At 37.2% G+C, this 24,672-nt stretch overlaps 1 protein-coding gene across 2 annotated transcripts in view; it reads left to right on the top strand.

Annotated features, from left to right (window-relative positions):
- The first annotated feature begins 543 nt into the window (after positions 1–543).
- trappc9 (trafficking protein particle complex subunit 9) overlaps positions 544–24,672 on the top strand; it is a 200,017-nt gene continuing 175,888 nt past the window's right edge. Inside the window, exons 1-11 of one of the 2 annotated variants that reach the window (XM_067508228.1) lie at positions 544–624; positions 2,073–2,668; positions 5,725–5,870; positions 6,320–6,445; positions 7,358–7,384; positions 8,536–8,657; positions 10,254–10,379; positions 11,240–11,456; positions 15,134–15,277; positions 21,765–21,891; positions 22,598–22,743. In XM_067508228.1, the coding sequence (XP_067364329.1) occupies positions 2,085–2,668; positions 5,725–5,870; positions 6,320–6,445; positions 7,358–7,384; positions 8,536–8,657; positions 10,254–10,379; positions 11,240–11,456; positions 15,134–15,277; positions 21,765–21,891; positions 22,598–22,743 (1,765 nt within the window). In that variant the 5' untranslated portion in view covers positions 544–624; positions 2,073–2,084. The remainder of the gene's footprint in view (positions 625–2,072; positions 2,669–5,724; positions 5,871–6,319; positions 6,446–7,357; positions 7,385–8,535; positions 8,658–10,253; positions 10,380–11,239; positions 11,457–15,133; positions 15,278–21,764; positions 21,892–22,597; positions 22,744–24,672) is intronic. The other variant, XM_067508237.1, reaches the window with a different exon arrangement.

Raw genomic sequence — 24,672 nt, 5'->3', positions numbered from 1 at the left:
AAAAAAATATATGAAGTACATAAATATGCACAAGTTATGTTGTCAACTGTGAGCTCCTCACTTGCAGTACCTACTTTCCTCTTTAGGCGGAGCAGTGGAACACGAGACGTCTATTTTGTGCAGCGTAATCAAGCTAAAAAGAAGTAGCAAGAAATACAGATTTTTAACATAAAAGCAAATTTATCTCGTTATTTACTTAAATGTTGCATATTAAAAGATGCTACCGTATGCCAGCGCAAAGTAATTACCTGGGTAATATTGTTATAAAAGGCACAGTCTGCTTTCTACTCTTGAAAAAAAAAAAAAAAAGGATTGCGCTTATTTAACTGAACTTGGCTAACTTCCCAAAATCAAGTAATTTATGATATGACAATAGTTTCAAAATGTAAGATCATAAATACATTTTAATAAAAAATACATTTTGGATTACGCCCCAATAATACATTAAATATTAAAAGACTGTCATTAAATCAAAATTAAAAAAAATATTAAACTAAAAACTATCCCTTTCTCACGTACGGTTTTATTTTGAAAATGGTTACCGGAAGTCTTGCTGTTGAGCCATTGTTGCAAAAACACTGGTCCAAAGCAGGAAGCTGCGAAATTTGACAGGTTACTGCTAAGGTAATGTGAATTAACGTAGTAAATTAAAAGCTAGTGATGTGAAAGACAATATGTTAGCCTAAAACTGAGGCACTGACTGAACTGTGTCTTAGCGAGCTGTTTATTCCAGTGAGCGTTGTTACTTCACTGTTAATGAGGAACCAATTCACAGATTAGCTAACATTAAGCTAAGCTAGCTGACACAAGTGTTTTGAGGAGACAGTATAGTTAGTTTAACGTAAGCTTCTTTCTTACTATGCAGTCACCTACTGTTAACTAAATAGAAAGTCGTCTTTTTTTTTGTCACATACCCTGCAGTCGTCACTGTAGCTAAATGCTAAGTTTGCCTTCTCACTCCTCTGCTCGGTGTGTTATAACAGCAGCAGGTGTTGTTTTGCTTCTTGTCAAAGGGAATGTAACACTTTGGACACTAGCAACTAGCTTTGTGGCTCTTTAGAGGTCTCTGAAATCCGGTGTGTTATTCTACTAACACGTAAACTCCATGTAGCACTGTTTTCATTGTAACATCAGTGGCTGTTGAGGACACAACCCCAGCTGGTGCTAGTTAGGGATAAGTAGCAGAGCACATTAATGGGCCACATTGAAATAGTTAAACACACTTGTAACAGGAAAGTATGGCTATATGAAGGCTTTTTTTGAATATTAATGATTTTTTATTTTCTCAATACGTGTGGCATGTGCACAACTTTAGGAACCCAATTATTAAGACAGTAACTAGTTAGTTCTCTGATAACCTCTCTGTGCCAGCGGAGAGTCTTTCTGATTTTGATTTAGTATTTTTCACTCACTCTTCCTGTATTTCGCTTCAAAGTTCAATTCTATTGTCCGATTACACTCACAGCATTATAAACCAAACATTTTTAGTGGTGTTCATGTTAGAGCAAGTAAGGGAGGTTGCAAACCTGCAGTTTTTGTAAGGTATATTGTGGAAGGTTTTGAAGTAGCTTCTGTTTGTCTTCTATTTCCTTACTTAGAGCATTACATCTGCTCCAGGAATTTGGTGATCTTTAGTAAATCAATTCTTCTCTTCATATACGAAGTGTTTCCTGTACCACTGGCTGCCACACTACCCTGAAGCTGCATATTTAAGTTTAACTTTAACTTATGTTTAAGTTTTGGCAAAGAGTGGCTTATTAAGTAGTAGTACTACTCTAAAAATGTTCTGCTTTTTAAATTAAAATAAAAGCAACAATAAATTATTATTAATTATTAAAACAAATACTCATAACTAAATTCCTGTTTAGTGCATGATTTTATTTAGGCCTTTTCACCTGAAGATGGTTGTCTAAATACATTTATACAGGAGATGAATACTCACAGCGTTGCGATCCAGAAAAATTGCCTTGCTTTCTCTGTATAATTTGTGCTGTCAAAAGTTTTTATTGGAGCTACCTGATACTGAATCATTATGATCTGCTCTGCTGAATACTTTTAACTGTTCCTTGAAGGCACATGAGACAATGAGCGTCCCAGACTACATGCAATGTGCCGAGGACCACCAGACAGTGCTTGTGGTGGTCCAGCCAGTTGGCATTGTACCCGAGGACCAGTTCTTCAGGATTTACAAACGCATTACCAGTGTGAGCCAGGTGAGCATAAGGGACTCTCAGCGCCTCCTCTACATCCGATATCGCCACCATTACCTGCCTGAAAACAATGAATGGGGCGACTTCCAGACACACCGCAAGGTGGTAGGCCTCATTGCCATCACCACCTGCAGCACAACCAAGGAGTGGCCCCAGACCGCTGACCGTTTCCATGGTCAGAAGGAGGTGTACAGCTCTACGCTGTATGACTCAAGGTTGCTGGTGTTTGGGCTGCAAGGGGAGATTGCAGAACAGCAGCGCACAGATGTGGCTTTCTACCCCAGCTTTGAAGACTGCGTTGATGTGGAAAAAAGAGTGGAGGACTTTGTCGGGTCAATATTTATTGTTCTGGAGTCCAAGCGACTTGACCGGGCAACAGACAAATCTGGGGACAAGATTCCTCTGCTCTGTGTGCCCTTTGAGAAGAAGGACTTTGTGGGTTTGGACACAGATAGCAGGTGAGTTGTGGACCTTAATTGTTTGTCAAAAGTGCTTTTGCATGTGGAGGCATGACAATTGCAGTCAGTATGTGTAATACACTAAATTATTTCCAAGATTTTAGTGTGTGTGCGTGTGTGTGTTTCTACGTCAGGTTGCTCGTTACATGTCAGCCTTGTCTGCTAAAAATAGTCTCCTTTCAAAAATCTGTCTTGATTTTTGCTGCATTCATTTTTGTTTACCTCAGTTTATTTGTCTTTCTTCTTTTTTCTTTCATACTGTCCTGTGAGTTTATTGTTGGGTGTGAGAAGGTGAGATGTTAGATTGCTAAGTTTAGTTAACCCATAGCAATCCCATCAGCTTAAGCTCTGTGCTGACACAAACAACCAGACCTGTGTGCTGTTGTGTATTTACTCATGACTCCAAGCCCAACTCATTGCTCCTCCCCCAGTTTTGATACAAACTGTTTTGAAAAAGACTGACTGAAACAAAATTCCACTATATCCAAAAGCTATTAAAATAACAGTGTTATGAATACATATGTAGCTAAATAGTTTTGTCTACAGCGCTAATCTCAGTAAGTCTCACCGCTTAATATACTGTTTGTATAGTTGATTGACAAGGCAGTTAAAGGAGTATGCCAGTATTTTTATTTAGTTGTGCTCGTTTATAGCCATCCATCCTTTCATCTTGATTTAGGTATTTTCACTACCACTGAACGTGATATTTTGAAAAACTCAACTCCTTAAATTCAGATGTTGGGACTTCTGATGAGCAACCCCTGTGCTGACCATTTTCAACATTTACTATCTACATGTCTGTTAGAGGTTAACAGATCATTTTCCAAGTTAATGGCAATGTCAGCAACCCATTTGCAGACATTAATTGCCTTTACTTTGTCCGTCTGCAACAATGATTAGTTTGTGTACTAGAGTCCTCCACTGTTGTACAGATTTATTAAAAACACATCAGCCAGAAACATTGCTCTACTGGGTGATATATTTCTTGATTCCAAAATGCTCATTTAGGGAAAAAAATAAGTTTGGAAATGTAATGGGTTACAGATTACTGGTTACACTGTTAAATTGTTTGAGGAATGTAAGTAATTAATTCATTAAAGTAAAGCAATCTGTTACATTTGATTACATTGTATTTAATTTTCCAAATGTACTAAACTCTAGAGTAAAGCTAAAAAGTCCTAAAAACATCAGTATAAACTGCAAAAGTCCTCAAACCTGATTATTCTCAAACCACCTCTAGATCTTTCCTCAGACTTGACATGCTGCATTTTTACAGTGACCACCCTCCCACCCTAATGAGTGGGAGGGCGTAGGTGTGGACTTCTCAGGACTTGCCTTTCTCTTTGTAGGTACTTGGTATATATAATATTTATTTTATTTATTTATTTAGCCACTGACAACAAGACTAAAGCTAAAAAGTTTAGTTTTTACTGCCCAATTAATAAAGCCTATCTGGACATAAAGACAGCTTCTTTTAATCAGTCCCATGCAAAGCACTGCTAATATGCAAAAAGAAGACATCTCTGCTCTGTGAGAAGATGCAAAGCAACACAATGAATGTTATATTTTACATTTAACCTTTCCCCAACATTATCTTTTACCACTTATCTTGTTCAGGGTCACGAGGGGCTTGAGCCTTTCCTAGATGTCATTGAGTGAATGGTGGGGTACACCCTGGACAGTTCGCCAGTCTGTCTCAGAGACTACACAAAGAGACGGACACAGACACACAACCATTCACACTCACGTTCACACCTATGTGCAATTTAGAGTCACCATTCAACCTAAAATGCATGTCTTTGGACTAGGAGGAAACTCAGGCAAACCCGGGGAGAACATATTAACGCTATGCAGAAAGACTGCAGCCGGCAGGTAGATCTGAACCAGGGACCATCTAGCTATGAGGTAGCAGAGCTAACCACTCCACCACTGTGCTGCCAAAATAAGATTTTTTACTGTGTGGAACATGTAATGCTGGCATAACATGTTTTTTAATGCCAGCATTTTGATTAGCAGCTGCAAATTAACTATCAAATATGTTTTCCAGTAACTTAGAGGTTGCAATAATTTTGTGATTAAATTACATGTAACTCTTTCCATGTAACCAACCCCAGCACTGCCCAATATAACACCTACAAAAAAAGGTGCATCACTTTAAAAAAATAAAAGTATACTTTATTAAAAAAACTTGTGCAGTTGGATGCAAAAGGTTGCATCCTCTTATTTTAAAATGGAAATAAGAGTAAAACAGCAAATAGGCATTTGATGTTAGGCACTATTATGTTGGTGTTGTGGTTAAGTTTGCACTCTTTTCAGTGTCATTTCAGAATAAGCAAAGCTGCAAAGTTTTGTATCCATTTGTATGCTTTGAACATGATCATCCTTATAATCAGCCCTATTTGCAGTTTATTGTGTTTACAATGGTATGGTCCTTTAAAGGAGGAGCTAATAGTTTATACTCACCGACCACGGTTCGGCTCAGTACATGCTACTGAGGTTACTCCCTGCTTCAGGAGAACATTTGGAACGGGAAGGTGCATTTTGGGATTGTCTGGCTGTAGAAGCTGGAGTGGCACACTCATTTGATCTCATATGTTAATTCATGAGAACATACATTACTTTCCAGCGAGGCATATGGCGGTGCACCTAGATTTTTATATCCCTGGCTCATAAACAGCTGGGAATCTTATGTCCGTAAGTCTGTTATCACCTACACAGCCACGTTATTGTCTCTGCAGGACCTTCCCAGTGTTTCAGAATGCTCACGTTTCTTATAATAGGATCTTCTGTTTACTCAGAAGAGTTCTATTGACTTGTATCCCGGTGAAGCTCTTTCTCCCTTAGTCCCTCGGTTGTACAAAAGTAAAGGGTTGTAGGTCACCTCATATCCTCCAAGGTGTGTTGCTCTTCTCCTTTGCTTGTGCTTTCCCACCTCATGTATCCCCCTCTTAGCTGACTTCTGCTACCATGCCGAAATAGGTTATGACAGAAAAAATGAATATATGCTGCTCTTGTCTAAGAAACTTCTTCTACCGTTACCTGCTGCTTTTCCTCAGGCATTATAAGAAGCGTTGCCAGGGACGGATGAGGAAGCACGTTGGGGACCTGTGTCTCCAGGCGGGCATGCTGCAGGATGCTTTGGTCCACTACCACATGTCTGTAGAGCTGCTCAGGGGGGTTAATGACTTCCTCTGGCTGGGTGGTAAGTCTAAAGAAAGACGGCTTATTACTACGATGGCAGAATGTTTATGTGATGTGATGTTTGGAAATTCTAGTATGGAGTCATATAGCTTCAGTAATGTGTACTTGAGTTGTAGCACACAGAGTCAGAATAATATTGTACTTTTGAACATACCACCATGTGTTGTCTGGCTGAATGGCCTCATACATATGTTGGAAATTGATGTAGCAATTTCTCCTCTGAATTTTTCTGTCTGAGTGCCTTTACCACCCTTAGGATTATTTTTTTTTTGCACTTATTTAGCCTAACATAAGGTAAAAACAAGTGTTCTATTGTTGAAGATCACAAAATTAAGTAAGCAGTGCAAACAGCAGGATCAATGGACTTTAGATGCGCCTACCAGAATCAGATATAGAAAAGAAAAATGAAATAAAAGAGAGTCTGTTATTTTTGCTGTGTCTTGTCTGTAGCTGCCTTGGAGGGTTTGTGTTCAGCATCTGTCATATTCCACTACCCCGGAGGCACAGCAGGGAAGACAGTAGGACGCAAGCCAAGTATCTCTCAGCCAGCAGATGCAGGCAAACGGCATAGACCAGGTGAGCACATCGTGGTTCACCCAGACTGAAGCAGTGGTCTGCATGGTGTAATAGCTGAGAGGCTGTTTCCAGTGAATTGGCTGAATGTCACACTGTCAGGTCAAACATGTCAAATCTTTGCTCCGCTATGCAGCTTCCTTTGTGTGCAGAAGATGTGTCAAAACCTTAAACTGCTGAAACTTTGCTTATTTATACCTATTACTGCTAATCAAATTACAGGGTCATGTTGTTGAACCTCTATACTCACATTAACGTGTTATTAACATTGTGTTACATTAATACCGCATTGTGTGACTCTCCACTAAATGTGAAACTAAATCTTGAATGGCCACAGAGCATCATCCTATGCCAGTTTTAACATAAATAATGATTATAAATAATCATTAGGACTTTTTGTGAGGTCTGAATGTATTGGCATCTGGGTAATTTGCAGTTAGAAGGATTTTTAAGCTCCTTGAATTATTGATAATTTAATTATTTCTGAATTATTATTTTCAGAATTTCTTTTGTGCACTTGTTTAATTTGGTTTAATTGCTGATCTGATCTTATTAAAAAAACAAGCACATCTTGTTTTTACTGGAAGCTTAAACCACTATAGATAGCATTTCTTTTTTTCTTGAATGACCTCAAATCGTCATCAAGTAATGTTCTGCTTAAATAAATTAATTTTGCTAATTATATTATCTAACATCTTTTTAAAACGTTTTCATTTATATTAACAACATTTTTACAATTTTTATCTGTTAAATTAGTCTGAGTGAATTAAATAGTGTGCCAAATTTAATCAAAGGCCTGATAAGTGTATTTTCTAGGAGCACATAAGCAGCCATTCCACAGGTGATGGGACTAATACCGCTAACATTGCATCTTTTGTCATGGAGTGAATCTGCATTCTTTCTCTTTGTCTGTAGGGGCTCAAGAAGTTCTCATTGACCCAGGTATGGTATGTCTAACCATCGTGGCTCTGCCTGTTTGCTTGTGGTCACATCAGCCTTATGTTTGAGATGATAATTTTTTGTTATCTATCATCTGAGTGTTCATTTTAAAAATCAGATTGTTTTTTTCTCTTTCTCCTCAAAAGTAGTCTTTCCTGGTTTGGTTAGGTATTTTATTTAAATGAACCATATTTTTGATAATCAGTACCATATAATGTTAAAAATGACCATTTATTTAACCTCAAAAATAATTTTTTTCTTCCTTTTTTTTTTTTTTAAACCCACTTAACCCTATCAAATTAAAACCGGACCACTTTGAAGCCAAGTTTACTTGTTTCTGTAGATGCACCAACAGGTGGCAGCCCAACACTACCATTGCATACTTTGGTTATCTGCTTGCTGAATGCTTAGTGTTGCTGAACTGATTATAGCCTGAGAAAAAATAAATTACCTAGTGTATTTGTAGTCTGTAATTTTATCATCTCAAAAATGAGCTTTATGTAGTTCCCTGAAATGACTGTGCTTCATTTAATGTTTGACATGCAATTTAGCCAAGAAATAGTGCAATGCAGCATTTCACATGTTTGTTATAGTGACAGCTCCGCAGTGTTGCTATGGACACAGCCCCGTTGCTAGGCAATGCTTTCTCAATTGGTATTTGTATTCTAATCAGATTTGGCCGAGAGATGCACCTTGCAATTGCTTTGGAAATGTTTGAGGTGTAGGTGTAACTCTTCCTGGGATGTTAGCCACGGACATCATTTACTCCAGTGGCCTAAGAATATTCATACTATCACTGACTGGTGGTATCCACTAGTAAATGAGAGACAGAGAGTGCAACAGCTTGATTTAAGATGTATTTTTAACAGACATATCAAGAGGTCTCAGAACTACAAATAAACACAGTATCTACATCATTTAAATTATCTGGGAACAATATTTTGGGTACTTGTGTCTTATTTAATATATATCAATATGCATGTGGTGGTACTTGTCAGGGACATGTCCTTGAAGAGACACCACCCATTCTCCACCCATTCTCTGATGTTTTCCATGTCATTTGCTTTCCTTTTGTGGTAGAATCAAGTAATGGATGCTCATCCCAGTGCGTTTCCTAAACTAATCATAAATATACCCTTCTCTGTTGAGTATAGGTGCTCTCACAGCCAATGGAATTAGTGCAGACACCAGCACTGAGATTGGGCGAGCAAAGAATTGCCTGGGTCCCGAGGACATTATCGAGAAGTACAAAGAGGCTATCTCCTACTATGGAAAGGTAACACAAACTTAGGAGAGCATATTGAGCATTCAAATATCAATATTGGCTTGAGGCATATTTTCCTAGTAGTCATTTCATGTTAGAAGATGTGTTAAGAATGCTTTTCTTAACTAAAACAAAGTAGAGTCTGTATTTTGGAATGTTCTTTTTTTTTTCTTTGCACTTTATGGTCAAACTGTTATACTAAAAAACAAAAGAACAATAGACACAATAAAGAATTAAGTTTTAAAAGATTATTCTGTTTATATTCCATATTTTATTATTATTCATTTGACTAAAATAATTAATTCAAACTACAATTTTGATGTTTCTGTGTGTCTGCATAGTCTGCTGAATTGTAATTTTGTCTCAGTCCCACATTACTGTCGCACTGATGGTAAATTTGGCCTTAAAAAGCTTGAATTAACAAAAATCCCAAATTTTATTTTCTGCCTGCTTTAGGCAGTGATCTTTAGTTATACAATGTTTTTGTAACTGATTGTGGGTTGAGTCTTTTCACGCCTACCTTCTAAAAGTAGGATTGTTGGGAGAGTGGATTGTGTTCACTCCTTTATTTATGAAGTTTCACTAAGCACCATCAGACCTGTAGCAAGCACTGTAACTACTGATAGCATCAGTAGCTAAAGCAAAGATAGCTTGGATTTTATTCACATCGTGTTTTAATACCTTATTGGTACTTAAAGCACTTTACAGTACACTAACTGTCATTCACACGCTCACACACCGATGGGAGAGCTGCTATACAGCTGGCCTGCACTTGAAGGAAGCAACTAGTGTTGGGTTCAGTGTCTTTTTCAAGGATACTTCAAGGATGACATGTGAAAGGAGGAGCTGGGAATCGAACCAACACCTCTGGGGACGGTGGCTCTACTTCCTGATACACAGTCGCTCAGGTTGATATGATACAAAACCAGGACTGGTAAATGGGAATGTAACTACATATACACCTAATAATAGTTAATCAACTCACCAGGGGGCAGTATATGAATGTTTTAGCAGAATGCAGTATGTTCCTGGTGTGACAGTGCTTTCTTTTGACTATTGAACTTGTACCGTCACAAAACGCAGTATTAAAGAACAGGCTCATTGTGCCACCAAACTATTCAGAAGCAATCCTGTTCTTTATCTTCATTATTATAATTGGCTTTTTGCACTGACCTCCCTGAGCTTTACCTGTAACTCGTTCATTCAGAATTAAATTACGTCTCAACGCGTAGCCATTCAGATATTAATTGAATTTTAATAGGGAGACAATGAGGGTGGAAATGGAAGGAAGTGGAGGAATGGCGAGATAAAAAATGCACATGGTTTTGAGCACACCATGAAGTCTCAGCAGCAGCAGCAGTTAAGGTTTTCAGCCGAAATCCAATTGGAGTAGTAGCTGGGAATGCCTAAAAAACAAGCGACAGGGGATCCAAGTTATCACATTTGTCATCCCACGTCTGCAGTGACTGATGAGAGTGGTCATATGGTAATGAGATGACAATCCTTCTGATTATGAGTTGGGGTGTAGGAGTCAAGGCGATCCTCAATGACTATACATTTTTCATTAACACAGACCATCCCTGTCTCTCTTCCTCTTATCTCCTGCAGTATAAGAACGCAGGTGTGATTGAGCTGGAGGCCTGTATAAAAGCAGTCAGGGTGCTGGCCATTCAGAAGAGGGCCAGAGAGGCCTCAGACTTTCTGCAGAATGCTGTGTACATCAATCTCGGACAGGTACTCGATATGAATACAGAGGATAAATAATGTCCAGACACTACGGTTTACAGTTGAGTCAAAGTGACTACAGAATATTGTACTGTTACCAGAAAAGCACACTGAAACTGACTATTTTTATAAATTAAAGAATAACTTTAGTAATTTTCTACAGTATTTTCAAAACTCCCCACACAGATAGTTGCCTCTAGTCAGGGTTAATATCTGTTGGTCTGCAGTATTAGTCTTGGATAGGTTTTAGTGATCTTTTACAACTAATTTAAGGCATTATTATCCTTTTAAAGGAATTTGTTTTCCCCGAATTATTTGTTTCTTCTTTAGCATGGAATTTCAAATTCCCTAACCGGCTTGCCCTTTAATTTCAGGTCCTCTTTCTCACATTTTGAATCCTAGTATACTTGGCAGGATTCTATTTTGATAAAGCTATACATATTTTAAACATATCCTAGACATGTTTAAAATATGTTTTTATTATTCAGTTGTGCCTTTCCATCTTTGCTCAATGTAAATTCTATTATGATTATGTCAACTCTTTAATGGTCTAATTGTTGGACACAAGATGCCCTCTACCTCACAGAAAGTCATTTCTCATTCATATGCGTTGGATGGTTCAAGGTTGCGCATACAATTTTGTATTAGGATTAGCACTGAAACTAGCAATGTTACATCATTTTCTCAAACAAATCTTAAATTGAGAGGATAGAAACACAGCACATGAATGCAAAAACAACGTTCTAGTTTCAAACTCTGTACACACATCATTCTGCACAGAAATGATCAAACATTAAACAGACATCAAACAAGCCTTCAGAAAACAGTAATTTTACTTAAGGGAAACTGTAATGTCTCCATAACTTTAGCTATCGGAGGAGGAGAAGATCCAGCGCTACAGTGTCCTGTCCGAACTTTACGAACTTGTAGGTTTCCATCGCAAGTCAGCGTTTTTCAAGCGTGTGGCAGCCATGCAGTGTGTCGCTCCCACAATCCCTGAGCCAGGGTGGAGGGCCTGTTACAAACTGCTATTGGAGACATTACCTGGATACAGCCTTTCACTTGATCCTAAGGACTTCAGCAAAGGTAGGCTTGGAAAGTTAGATCTATCATTGGTGACATTGTTTTCCCATGGATGTATGGGCATCATATGAGATTATGTTGTTTTTGTTTTTCTAATTTTATAATTCTTATATGATAGTTTGTTTCGAGAGTGCAATTCAATAATAATTTCCATTCTTCATTTCTATAAAAAAAAAAAGAAAAAAACTGAGTCATATACATGAATACAGCAAAGAGGAAAAACTCATCCTGTTTCTCTGTGCCAAGCTGGAAAAAATAAGTTATTGTATTTGCCTGACTATTGACTTGAACACATTGGAATTGTTGACTGTATCAGACAAGCTGCAACACAATGACACGATTATATAGTGCAGCAGTTGAAGATCAGCTTTCACTATATGAGAATGATACATAAGCATACAGTAAAACATTTACATAATTTTGTTTCCTACCAGCAGGAGTGTTATTCTGTAATGTACATCTAGTGGGAGAATGTACAAAGTATATTCAAAATCAAGTGTAAATAATACACTGAAAAAAATATGACAGTTGCACACATCTAAATGCAAATACAAAGCTATAAAGTTAACCGCAATTCTACAGTATATGCATTGCATATTTAATATCTGACATTGAGGGTTTTTTTTTTAAATGAGGCTACAGCTTTTATTTATGCCAACACTATACACATTTTGGAACACTTCAAGTTCATCAAAATTGTTTTATGAACAGTATAATACAAATCAGTTCCATAATTAGGTTTTAGTTGTCAATTGAGAAGTTAAACCTAGACAGTCAGTTATTAAAAAATAATCCCCTAATTATAGTTAGATTTAATTTCTTTCTAATGGTCAAAACCCAGCCTGTGCTACTTTCATATAGTGAAAAGATCTTTCAGATATGGAAAGCTGTACCCTCTTGCATGATCCAGAATATGTGACTAGCAGCTGTGTAAACACATTAACTACATTAAAGAGATGAATAATTTCACTTCGTTTCTCCTCAAGCTTTGCTATTTTTTTTAAGTGTTTTTCAGAGGAGTGCATTTAAACCACTGCTTAAAGAGACACATTTGAGACATGACCTGGGCTTTTGTAGATTCTTTGAGGTCCTCATGATAAGTTTCCTGGTCCCCCAGACTCTTGAACCTTACTCATTGCAAACATTTGAAAAACAAAAGACAGTGCTCACAATGAAAAAAAGCTCAATCATGTTGAAATTTTTTTTCATAATTGCCTCTTCCACTAGGACACTGTTAATTGGTGGCCTTGTTTTCTTCTTAAACTGAATAAAAACAAGCTGCTGGTTGTTTGAAGTAAATTTCTTGTGCTTAAACTAAAAACTTTAAATAACAGCAGGAACACTTAGAAAACACAAATGGCGATTAAGCACACGTTTCCAATTATTCTAAAAGTAAAGACTGTGATAGAAATAAATTATCATGGTCGTCATTGACCACACCCAATAAACATACAGGTAGACTTGTTTGAGTTATGGCATGGAAGCATTTTGCATGCTCACTACTGTGCAAAAATAACACCTCCGTGCCTGTTGCCATCAAGTCTTGCTCCAGGTATTTTGCAGTCAATGAAGGTTTTTTCTCTACCTGCCTCCTCTGAAATCTGGTTGAAGCCTTCTATAGCTTCCTTTTTCTGCAACATCCAGGTAGTGTAGCTACTGTTTCATTTACTTTGACCTTGTGAACTGTGTCTCAAACAGTGTCTCAGTGAACTCTCAGCGCCTTCGCTATCTTTTGTATTGTACCTTATTGTATCCTGTTCGTTGTTTGTGAAAGATTCTTTATACAGTATCTTCTTTTAAGTTCTTCTGACAATTCTTTTGACTAAATCATATTTCCAACATACATTTAAACATGACACTACAGTTCTGGTATTAAATGTGTTCTATCTTAAGCACAATTGACAGGTTATTAAGCATATGGATATTGCAAACAGCTAAGTTTTTAAATTTTGCCAACATACCTAATTTTCAATAGGGGGTTGAATAATTTTTTGTGCTAATGTATTTCAGGAGTTTATTTTTTAATGATTTAAATGCTTATTACTGAGGAGAACATTTTTGCTGTGTTACATGTCATCACTCTGCACAGTTGAAAAGTTCCCATGCCTAATCAGAGGTGATCCAAAGGTATGATGCGTGTTAACTCAGCTTCTGCAGTGACTGCTTGTTTGTGGTTCCACACTCATTATCTTGGTGTGATAATTGGATCTTCAGACACCTCCAGTTAATTTCTGAAAATACCACAAATGTAGTAATTTTATGTTGGAGTGGGAGCAATGTCCTCCAAAAAATCAGAAGTGTCCTTTGGATTACTGTCCTCCAGATAAGTGCTGGTTTTGGCAGACAGGTGGAAGTCAGTTATTTTTAGACTGCTTAGTGGGTGCAGTTTCTGGACAGAAAAAAATAGCCTAAGTAGAAATTTTGAGTTTGTTCAGATGACTGACAAAGTCAGGAAGCATTATAACTATGTAAGAGAAATGCTGACGAGTGAAAAGCATCTCTGCCATTATTTGATATTATTATAAGCTGAGGAAATATCCCAGTGTTTACCAAATATCCTCCTTCCCTTCCTCTGGCTCCCGTGGTCTCTCTAGAACAACTTTTCTCTAGTTTTCTTTTCCACTTAGTGAGTCAACAGTAGACAGCTGGGGAGTAGAGCAGGGGATCTCGTAAGGGGCTGAGAGTCTTATGTAACAGTTGGTGTCAGGCTAGAATGTTATTAAGATGTCTTGTGGAGCTGTACAGCACAAAACACTGGCTAGTTAGCACATGTGATAATGTGACAAGGGAATATCTCAATTTTAAGAGGTGGCTCCAGTGAAAACACTTGAATGTGGTCTAATTGTTTGTGGCATTATTGTGTGTGAAACATTTTATGCATGCCAATTACTGAGATACAAAGGTTTGTTGTACAATTGTTGAATCATTTCAAGTAATTATTTTTGACATTTCAGGGTAAATGTTGTGCAGGTTTATATATGACGAATTAATGGCTGGTAGTGTGGTAAATCTAAAAATATTAGTAGTAAAGTATTTTTACAGTATCTGTATTTATCACATTATGCAAATTTAGGCTCAACATCACACCACCTCAAGTAATGTCACTGGTTTTCAGTTTTATAATTAGTGTTCAAAAACTAAAAGGTGAACAAGTATTACCAAATGACTTATTTGCTTTGAATGATCAATTGATGGAATGGAATTTTCTTTAAAATATGGTGATAAATCTTAATATTGATTTATAGTAAATCATAGCTCATTAGATTGTAATGTCTAGAATAATATATTTTTATTTTATATTTTAGAAACTACTTAAAGTTGCTTGAATTATACAATCCAAAGTTTATAAAACTTAATGTTGATTCAAGTTCATAGTATATTTTAGTTTTGGTTAGTATTTTCACGTTATTTCACTATAGTTTTATAAATAAAAACAGCTTGTATGAAAGAAAACCTGTTCTAATATTGCAAAAATATAGAGCAGAGAAATTTTATTTTCCTTTTTTTTTTAATGCTTTAAACATTTCATATGGGGAGATTCCATTCTTAAATTATGTCAGACTGTGGTTGTTAAGATGCATCTATGCTAATGTAGTTTAATAGCTGTGTAACAATAGATGCCAGCAATGATCCTTGTCAGTGCTGTGATTGTGAATTTCTCCCTGTCATCTCTATCTCAGGTACCCACAGAGGCTGGGCTGCTGTGCAGATGCGACTCCTGCATGAACTGGTGTATGCCTCCCGTCGTATGGGTAACCCTGGTCTATCCGTACGCCACCTGTCCTTCCTGCTGCAGACCATGCTGGACTTCCTGTCTGATCAAGGTCAGCTCACAATAAATAGAAAGAAACTTGAAAAGTAGCAATACTACGGTACATCTAAGCTTTTTATTGTAGAGCCTAAACCCTGTGAAGTCCAGACATAAAAATACAATATCTAGAATAAGCCACCTTTGGCAATTGCAATGGTATACCTTGTGCTTTATAGTATGCGATGCAGAATGAAGCCAGTTTTTTCTTGGCGAGAGCAACATTGTGCTGTGACCAGAAATACCGTTCTACCCGGAGATAAGGTTTTTACTGCAGCAGCGTGAGCCAGACGGTCCACTGGCCACACAATAGAGACTGGTGTAATCCTTGGTTGGCTACAAAGCTAGAGAATGTGGGAGGGAGGAGGTATGAACGAAATGAAGCAAGCTTACAGTATAAAATATTAAACATCAGCAAGGAACTTCTAAAGCTGTGCTTTGTATCATGCTGCTGATGTAAACTTTCTAAGAAACTGTCTTACTGGATGCACATCGAGGGCTAGAAAAAGACCAGCAAATGATGTAATTGCTACTGCTACTGCTGGATATTTTCTCACTGAAGAAACTGACCTTGTATGATGACTTCTTGAGCTGTTTTGCTACAGTAAAGACCATTTCATATTTACTTTGAGGAACTTTTTGGGCCCATAGAGCTGTCTGATGCAGTTTGTGTGCCCTTCTTTGATTGCCTCTACTTCCATCTGCACTGTGATATTAAAAATGTCAGAAAGGTTATTTTAGTTTGCTCTATTGGAATAAGTCCACTTTGATGCGAGTTTGTGTTTATATACATCAAATATAGAATAGAGTTAGGCAGGAAAGGACTTTATGGCTTTACTACAGTTAAAAGTATGTTTCTTACTATACAGCCTATAGAGTATTCATTCATGGATGCTTTAGGTATTTGCTTATGTGTTTCAAGACAAATTATAGTGCCCGATAAAAACATTAATCATTATCTTTTTTAAAATATTTTTTTTACTATATATTAAGTACTGTAAATGGTTCACCCTATTCAGGTCAATATTTAGCTATAATAATAGCATTGAATCTGTGTGGATATGTTTCAATCAGCTTTGAATGATACTTTCCCTATTTTTTGCAAAACTGTTCAATCCCTGTCAGGTTGTGTGATCATTGTGACTGAACGCCTTTTTTTAAGTTCATTCACAAATTCTTAATTGGATTGAGGTGTGGCCTTTGTCTCAGCCACTCCACAACATTAACCTTGTTGTCTTTAAATCTTCTGTGGCTATATGCTTGGGGTCCTTGTCTTGCTGGAAAACAAATCCTCACCTAAATTGGAGTTCACTTCTTAGATAGATAGATCTATCCATTTGTTGCAATCTACTTTTACAAGCTCTCCAGGAACTGGTGCAGAAAAGTATCCCCACAGCATGATACTACCACCACTGTACTTCACAGTAGGGATAGTGTGTTTGTGTTTATGTGCAGTATGTATGCTCTGCCATCAATGCAAACCAAGGTTGTCACTTGAAACACATGTATGTAATTGTGGTGTTTTCAATTAGTTGGAGCCACTATAAAATACATTATGATTTTGATTATTATGAAAGAAACTAAAAATAGCAATAGAATATAGAAAAATATATTGCTGACAGCTTAAGTCTTGTTTATCTTTGCAATTTAGATTACACTGTCTGGGCCTGTATTGAGAAAACACATTTTGTTTTAGGCTGAATGCCATCTGCCATTCTTTCCTTTTTTAATGTCATCACATCTCCTGCAGTAGCCACATCTCCAAATTTGTTTGGCTGGTTGTACCTTGGCTGGTTACCACTAGAAGCTCAGCTCAAATTTTTTATTAAAGCCTTAACCACTTTAGAATTGAAAATGACTGACCAATAGCTCTTCCTCTAGGTCATGACAAGGTGACTTGGGTAGGGCTGATCATGGCTGATTGTAGGAGTGCCTGAGAGAATGGTGTGAGTTTGTGCAATAATGTTAAAGAACAGATGTTAAATAACATCAATAAAGCAAAGAGTAATCGCTTCTGTCCTTTGGGCACGATTGAGATTTTTTTGTGGGGGATCAGTGGCTTTCAGAAAAGACCTGCTTACATTTTAAACAAAGCTACCGTGTGAGTGAGACTGTAGAAAAAGTAAAGTACGCAATTACTGTCCAGCTGCTATGCTGCTCTTTCTCCCAGACTATGGAAAATGCAGCTTACAGTTTGCATGCCCTTATGTTTATATGGCAAAAAGATCAATGGCTTTCGGCTTGTCCCTTCAGGGGTTGCCACAGCGGAACATGTTCCACACCTTGATGTGGCATGGTGTGTTTTATTTGTAATTTTTTTAACGTCTGATGCCCTTCCTCCTGCAACCCTCCGAATTTTATCTTTGCTTGGGACCGGCACCAAGGTTGGCCCTGGCGACTGTTTTTATTGATTGAGCAAACTTTTTATTATTTTACTCTAGTTTTTAATACGCTCCTTTACCATTTTTCTTGTCAATATTAAAAAACATTTGTACTTGCTGAATGTGCATTTTCATTATGTAAGGGTTAAGTTATTATCTCTTTGCATGCCATTCAATGAAAGGGGATGCAAAATTAACTCTAAGATAATAATGTACATTCACCTAGTAAATATGTTTCTTCACATGGCTCCATAATGGGATCAGTGTTGCAAAAAAAGTAGGATTATTTGTAGGATTATCGATACACCAATTTTACATGCATATTATCATTGTTGGGTTCACATACTGCATTCTTTCTCTTTGGTGAGACATTTAAATGTAGGTACACACTTAACCCGATGTGCTTTACTTGACCTGTTGTTAGTTTTTGCCCAGTTGGCAACCGAATTTGTCTAAACACTGATTTGCTGTGTCACTTACATTCATTGAAAAATTTTACAGTTCCATTGTGCAGGTGCAGTGACCAGTAAAATTGTATCATTGGTAAAATTTCTCATTTTCTTGTCCAGGTAAAAAATTAATATTGTTGTCTAGGGCAGTAGGCCTGGGTAGAGCGTGTGAATTATAGGTGGGAGGACATGATGCAAAAATTCTGCTGCGGAAATTGCAGCATTTTGTTTGCAGCACATCAAAGATCATGTATTGGGATATGACAAAGACGTGCGCTGTTCCATGAATTAGTTAGAATAAGTTTACAAATTTTGTCAAGTCTCCAGTTAGCCATTGTTGTTATTATCTTTGTACAAATAAGTGTTCCTCTCTGTTGGGTGTTCGTATTTGTTTGCTTTTGCGGCAGTTGCAGAATACAGATGTTTTTAACACGCCCTCTCACTCGCGGTGAATTCTCTGGGTAATTGCTCTATTCACACAGTTCTCAATTAGATAATATCAGGACTGCATAATTCTACATAATTTCTGGGGAAAGTGACTCACACATTTGAATTCTCACATATTGCCACTCTGGATAATGTCTACACAAATTCGAGATTGCGGTGTATGTGTAAATAGGGCTTCTATTGATCGATCGATGATCTGAGTCATCGTCAGTAGGTTAGCATTTTTTAATCAAAACAAAGAGATCTGTTATTTTGACTTTTGTCATGTTTGTTTTTAATAGTTAATTAATGACTGTTATGTTTAAATGCTTGAGTCCACTGTAAAATTGTATTAGGGTTTTATCACAGGTGAGGAAGTGCTTTTGTGATTTAAATCATTATGATTTCTTTTACCTCAAGGAAAGAGAGACGATTGATTCCTGGCTCAGCTTTCATATTCAGGAGTTTGGCACAGATAAACTATTACAAAATTAAGCCAACTAGTTATCTGCAAAATTATCCATAAAAATGTGATCCTACGTACATGTAAAAGTGTGAATTATTTTCCAGAAAAGTTAAATTTGACCTGCTGTGCTTTAATTTAGTGAAATGGCAGTATACATACAAGGCAGGGAAGAAACCTTAGAATTTTGAGCCTCACAGCACTTCTAAAGACTGTGATTATGGAGCATCAGTTAAAAATGAATCAATGTGTTGTTTGCCCCTTCACAGATAATCCCTCACACCAAACCACCTTATGCTATATTTCTTTTCACAGAGCTTAACCTGGCTATACAATTTCTGAATGAACTCAAGTGACACTTGCTGCTTCAGGAATAATGTTAGATCTATCCTGACAAATTAGGAGGCATGAATATGGCTAAGTACAAAAGATACTGTCAGAATGCCTGAACTGTCTTATTACAATCCCATTAATTTGTGTGATGTGAGCATTATTTCACAGTTTATTCAGGAAAAATCAATGTTTTGTCACATCATGCTCTTGAAAGTGTAGCCTTAATGAAGTGGTTGTCAGCAAGGGAATCCAGATAAACTTTATAGATGAAGGGAGATTTAACAGGTACAAATTCCATAAGTGCCTTGCTGCTGCTGTAAGTCGCTTTGGATAAAAGCGTCTTCTAAATGATCAAATGTAAATGTAAATGCGCTTTTCTGTTACACAACAAGTTCTGTTTTTATAGACTTAGATTCAGAGCAAAAGTTTACCCAAGCTTCCTGTCATCCTGCCTTCAAAAGTAAATTTTCCTCACGACGGTTAACAATAGAAGATGAGCTCCCACGTTTGGGAAGCCATGTGAAGCGTTAAGAGCTGCACCTTTTATCCTCCCTTTACATTAAGTGTAAAAATGTTTCTTTGCCTATCTGCACAGTGTGTTCCAGCTGTCAGGCTAATAATGTGTTTGTCAGGACAGGAAGTTTTGTGAAAAGTAGTTTTTGTCCTAGTTTTACTCCATGGGTTTCATTATCTAAGGGCCCTCATATACCAATCTGGCTTCAAGGAGCTAGCACTGACAAAGAACAGCTTAACAAATGTCTTGGTTTTAGTGGGAATTGTAATTCAACTCTTATAAGTATCATCAACATCTAAAATATATACAGTACATTTTTTACATGGAAAATAGTCATAATTTATCAAAAGTCAAAATAATCAGAATTGATAAAAGACAAACAAAACAGACTACCATTTTTCATACTGCTGTGTTATTTGCTGTCAATAAAATGAATATTGCTTTGTGTTGATATTGTTAGTCTCTGAAAATTTTGGAGATTATTCTCTATGGGAGTTAAGCCAAGTCAAGTGGGCAGCCGATGCCGGTGGTGCACACCCTGAAAATTCTAAATGTTAGTCAGCCGCAAGTGCTCAGCAACAACTACTAGTTGGCCTCTGTGTCAGGAGTTAAGGTGGTAACTTGGCCAGGCATGATCATAACGCAGGCTTATGTCTGACTTAAACCTGTAGGTTTCATTGATGAAAGTACACTACAAAACTACAGTACTTTTTTAACCATAAACTAGTTTATTAGCTCTAAACTTTCGCAAAATCTGTTCACATTTCGTTGCACTTTTAAAACTATCCAGGTTAGACAGATATAAAGTGAAATCCAGTTTTTATTTGAAGGAGCTGTGTGATATATGTTTTTTTTAAATCAGTCCTATTTTAGTTCGTTATTTATGGTACATAATCAAAATTTCTAAAGAAATTAATTTTTTTCCTTTTTAACCATTGTTCAGCCTTTCAGTCCCTGAGTAGCCTGAAAATGCACAGCTGCTGTAAACACTCAGATATGGCAAACAAGATGAAAAAAAACAAACAAATATGTCATCAATCATAAAAGCTGTGAGCAAGGAGGACAGCTGAGCTATCACTCCATTCATCACTGGCTATTTTATTCCTTCTACTGCCTTTCCTGCCCCACTGATTCCTTCCTTTTATTCATTTCCATCTTTTTTCCTCTCCTTTTACCATTTTCACCTCCTGTCATTTATTTAAACCTTTTGTCTGTTATATTAGCCATTTCTCTTGTCTGCCTCCTAGTTTGTATTTACAATCTTTGTAGTTTGTATACATATTAAAATATTTATATGGAGAGTTTTTACTGTTGCTAAGAGACATAAAACCCTTATTCTCATCATTTGGGCTTTAAAGGATAAATCTTGTGCACCTGATTAAACAGCCATCCTCTTTTGGATTATGCAAAAGGAAAATATGTACTGTATTGTTTTGTATGTTTATTAAACAGTTGTGAAGATTCATTACTTTTAATATGTATCAGTGCACCATATTTTCATTGGTCCAAAATGCCCACTATTATGAGCTCCTAGTCTATTCCTATGAAGGGTTAAATCTTAAATAAATGTTCTTCTCTTCTTGATGGACCCTCTTGAAACTTGCAGAGCTAAAACAAATTGTATGGATGGCTGAGCAGTAATGTTCCCTCAAAAGGTATTGATGGTACAATAAAACTTACAATTTTGCTTGAAACTGGGGCTCTTATTATTGAGAGAGAGAGAGAGAGAGACACCTCAAAGGTCATTAATGTCTGTCTGTTAATTTATGACACACAAAGATGAAACCTCTATGGCAGATTTTGTAGTCAAATTATCTGCATGTGGGGAACTTTAACAGGAGTTATGCCATAATTGTTGTGGTCTTTACTGTAAATTATTGTATCTTTATATTGCTTAAAGAATTATAGCGTCTGGTTATATGCTTCTGTTTTTATAGAGAAGAAAGAAGTGACCCAAAGTCTGGAGAACTACACCTCCAAGTGTCCAGGTGGAATGGAGGTCATCACCCTTCCTGATGGCCTTAAGCTCCCACCAGTGCCCTTTACAAAGCTCCCCATAGTCCGGTAAGAAAGAAGAGTGGCCATTATTTTCCTGTAATTTATAGTGTTGGCAAAATATTTAACTTGGCAAAATATAATTCAAATTAAATATCTTGATTCATTACACTGTTGACATCACTTCTGCACAGAGATGTGTACAAAATGAAATACTGTACCTCTGAATATATTATTGGTGTATTTAATGTTAGTTGTTTTGAAATAAGGGATTCTGTAAATGTTATTAAGATCCTTTATTTAAAAGCCACTTGTCATACTGTGTATTTGAGAACTAACTTTCTGGATATTTTCTTTTTCAGACCATTCTTTGTAAACCCTAGACACGGATGTTAGTTAAATTCCCAGTAAATCTGAAACACTTAGACCCGCCCTCCTGGCACTAAAAACGACCCCAGGTTCAGAGTCACTTATGTATTCTTCTGATGGTCAACTTGATATTCTACATGCAAGATATTTGCTTTAACGAGCAGTTGAAGAGATCTATCTAATGTGACCAGTATGTGTAAATCTTTTGCAGCTGTAACTCTTTGATGATCATGAATATTTATCACAATCACTGAGTTTGTATTAAGTAACCTGTTAAAAGCAACTTAATGTGCAAAAACACATGATCAGCCTTTTGGGTGAGCTGATCCTTAAAATGCGTTGTGAACCATTAATAAACTATTAATAAATGAAATTTTTGTATTTTGTCCTGTGATGCCCAAACTAGGTCAGTGATGCTTCTCAATCTGCCTGTCAGTCTGCGCCCTCACAAAGTGAAAGGCCTGCTGGGACAAAATATGTCCACTGCCAGCCCCTTCATCTATTCACCAATCATTATACACAACCGAGGAGAGGAGCGTTGTAAGAAGATAGGTAAGTCCAACTTATTGGCTTGTATTCAGTGGCCGCATGAAAGTTATTTAATCACCACCTACACACACACACACTCATGCATACACATCAAAGCACGTGGCATTTATTAATGCAGGGCTTCCAGGACAGTTTGAAATAGTATTTCTTTCTTCTGCTATGAACTATAACAACATTTTTTGTATCTGCTCTAAAAGTATTCAAGCATTCAAAAAACTGCTGAAAACAGAACTCTTCCACATTTTCCTATGCACTTAAATCTATTAAAAAACAACAACAAACAAACAAAAAAATAACTTCCTTTCTTGTCTCTTTCGTACTTGCAACACTTTTCTGATAGGACTTTGCTTTGATGTTTTCTCCTTGACTTAGATTTTTGCTTGCCTTGTACCTCACTTGTAAGTCGCTTTTGCTAAAAGCGTCTGCTAAATGACTAAATGTAAATGTAAAAAGCTACAGTACCTTTTTAATATTGTGTAATGTATTTGGGTAAAATTTGTTTCATAACATATCTTATTTTCTTTTTCTTCACATCATTCATGGTAACTTAATAATAGAATACAAATCAAAACAATGGCATGCAGTGAAAAGAAAAAGCAATACTGAATACTTAAAAAGTAATACATTATTGAGATAGGCATCTAGTTTACCAGTGACCCTATGCTTAATTGATTTAAATATATAGACAATTTAACACTTTGGGGACTTTTCAATATGATACAATATATTTAATGATTTTCATCATGCACTCAGTTATCAAACAAAGGTTATAGAACTTCTATGTATTTTCTATCCAGACCTTTGTTTGTATAGAGAATGTTATTTCATGCTGTGTTAACTGATGGTGGACAGGGGTGCCATCTTGTGAGGTATGCTCTGCCTGCCTGCTAAAGTGAGCACAATAGTTTGACTGCATCCTTTTTTTTTGTTTAGCAAAACAAATGGGGAGAGGCCAGATATAAAGTGACACTCCTGTACTAACCTGCTATGGCAACAGCACGGTCTACCATAGTGACGCTTTTCAGAATCATGGCAAATAAAAAATCAGTGTCCCACATTGGGACAAGAACAGGACAAGCACCAAGTTAGGACAGGAGATATACTCAACTAGTAAGTACTGTTTGAAATTTGTTTGTTGGTTTCAGAGGTAGCTGAGTTTCTGTCATTTTTCTTGAGTCTGCTGATTTAGTCTGGTTGTTTGTAATAGTTAAGAACTGTAGGTAGAAAGTTTTGCTCTTCTGGTGAAGTGGATATTTGGTCTGTTGTTGGTGGTAGTTTCAGCTTAGTAATCACCAAGCGTTCACACCTTTGATCTAACAAAGGCACAAGAGGTAGGTTGGTTTCAACGAGGAGGCGGTTTCGGCTGTAGCCAATTAAGACCATATTTAAGGCACCTGTTGGGCTGGAGCATCAGCGTAAGCGTCAGCCCTCCTTGTGTGAAGACCGACGGTGTAAAGACAAGCGAGTCTACCTGCGCGAGTCCACCGAAGGAGGACACTAGGTAGTTTATTTCAAACTTCTACTTCTATTTCTCTACATTAACCCTTTCTACTCCAAAAAGCCTTTTCTTTGTTTTACTATGTGTTTTCAGCAGATCCCTGTTCTCCTTCGCAGACGTAGGACATGGCGCCCTACTAGGGGACGACATGTTTCTCACCTGCGCACTCTCACCCAGACCACTTTGCCACCAGCCTCTTTTTCTCTTGCCCTGTGGAACTGCCAGTCTGCAGTGAACAAGGCCGACTTCATTCCAGCCTTTGCTACACACTCAGCTGTTCACCTGCTTGCACTTACAGAAACCTGGATCATGCCACAGAACACAGCCACCCCAGCTGCACTCTCCACCAATTTTTCATTCTCTCACACTCCTCGCTCATCAGGCCGGGGGGGTGGGACTGGACTCCTCATCAATGACACCTGGAAGTTTTCCTC

The sequence above is a fragment of the Channa argus genome, chromosome 1 (genome assembly GCF_033026475.1).
Source record: "Channa argus isolate prfri chromosome 1, Channa argus male v1.0, whole genome shotgun sequence".
Taxonomy (NCBI): Eukaryota; Metazoa; Chordata; class Actinopteri; order Anabantiformes; family Channidae; genus Channa; species Channa argus.
This window is presented reverse-complemented; position numbering and strand designations above follow the sequence as displayed.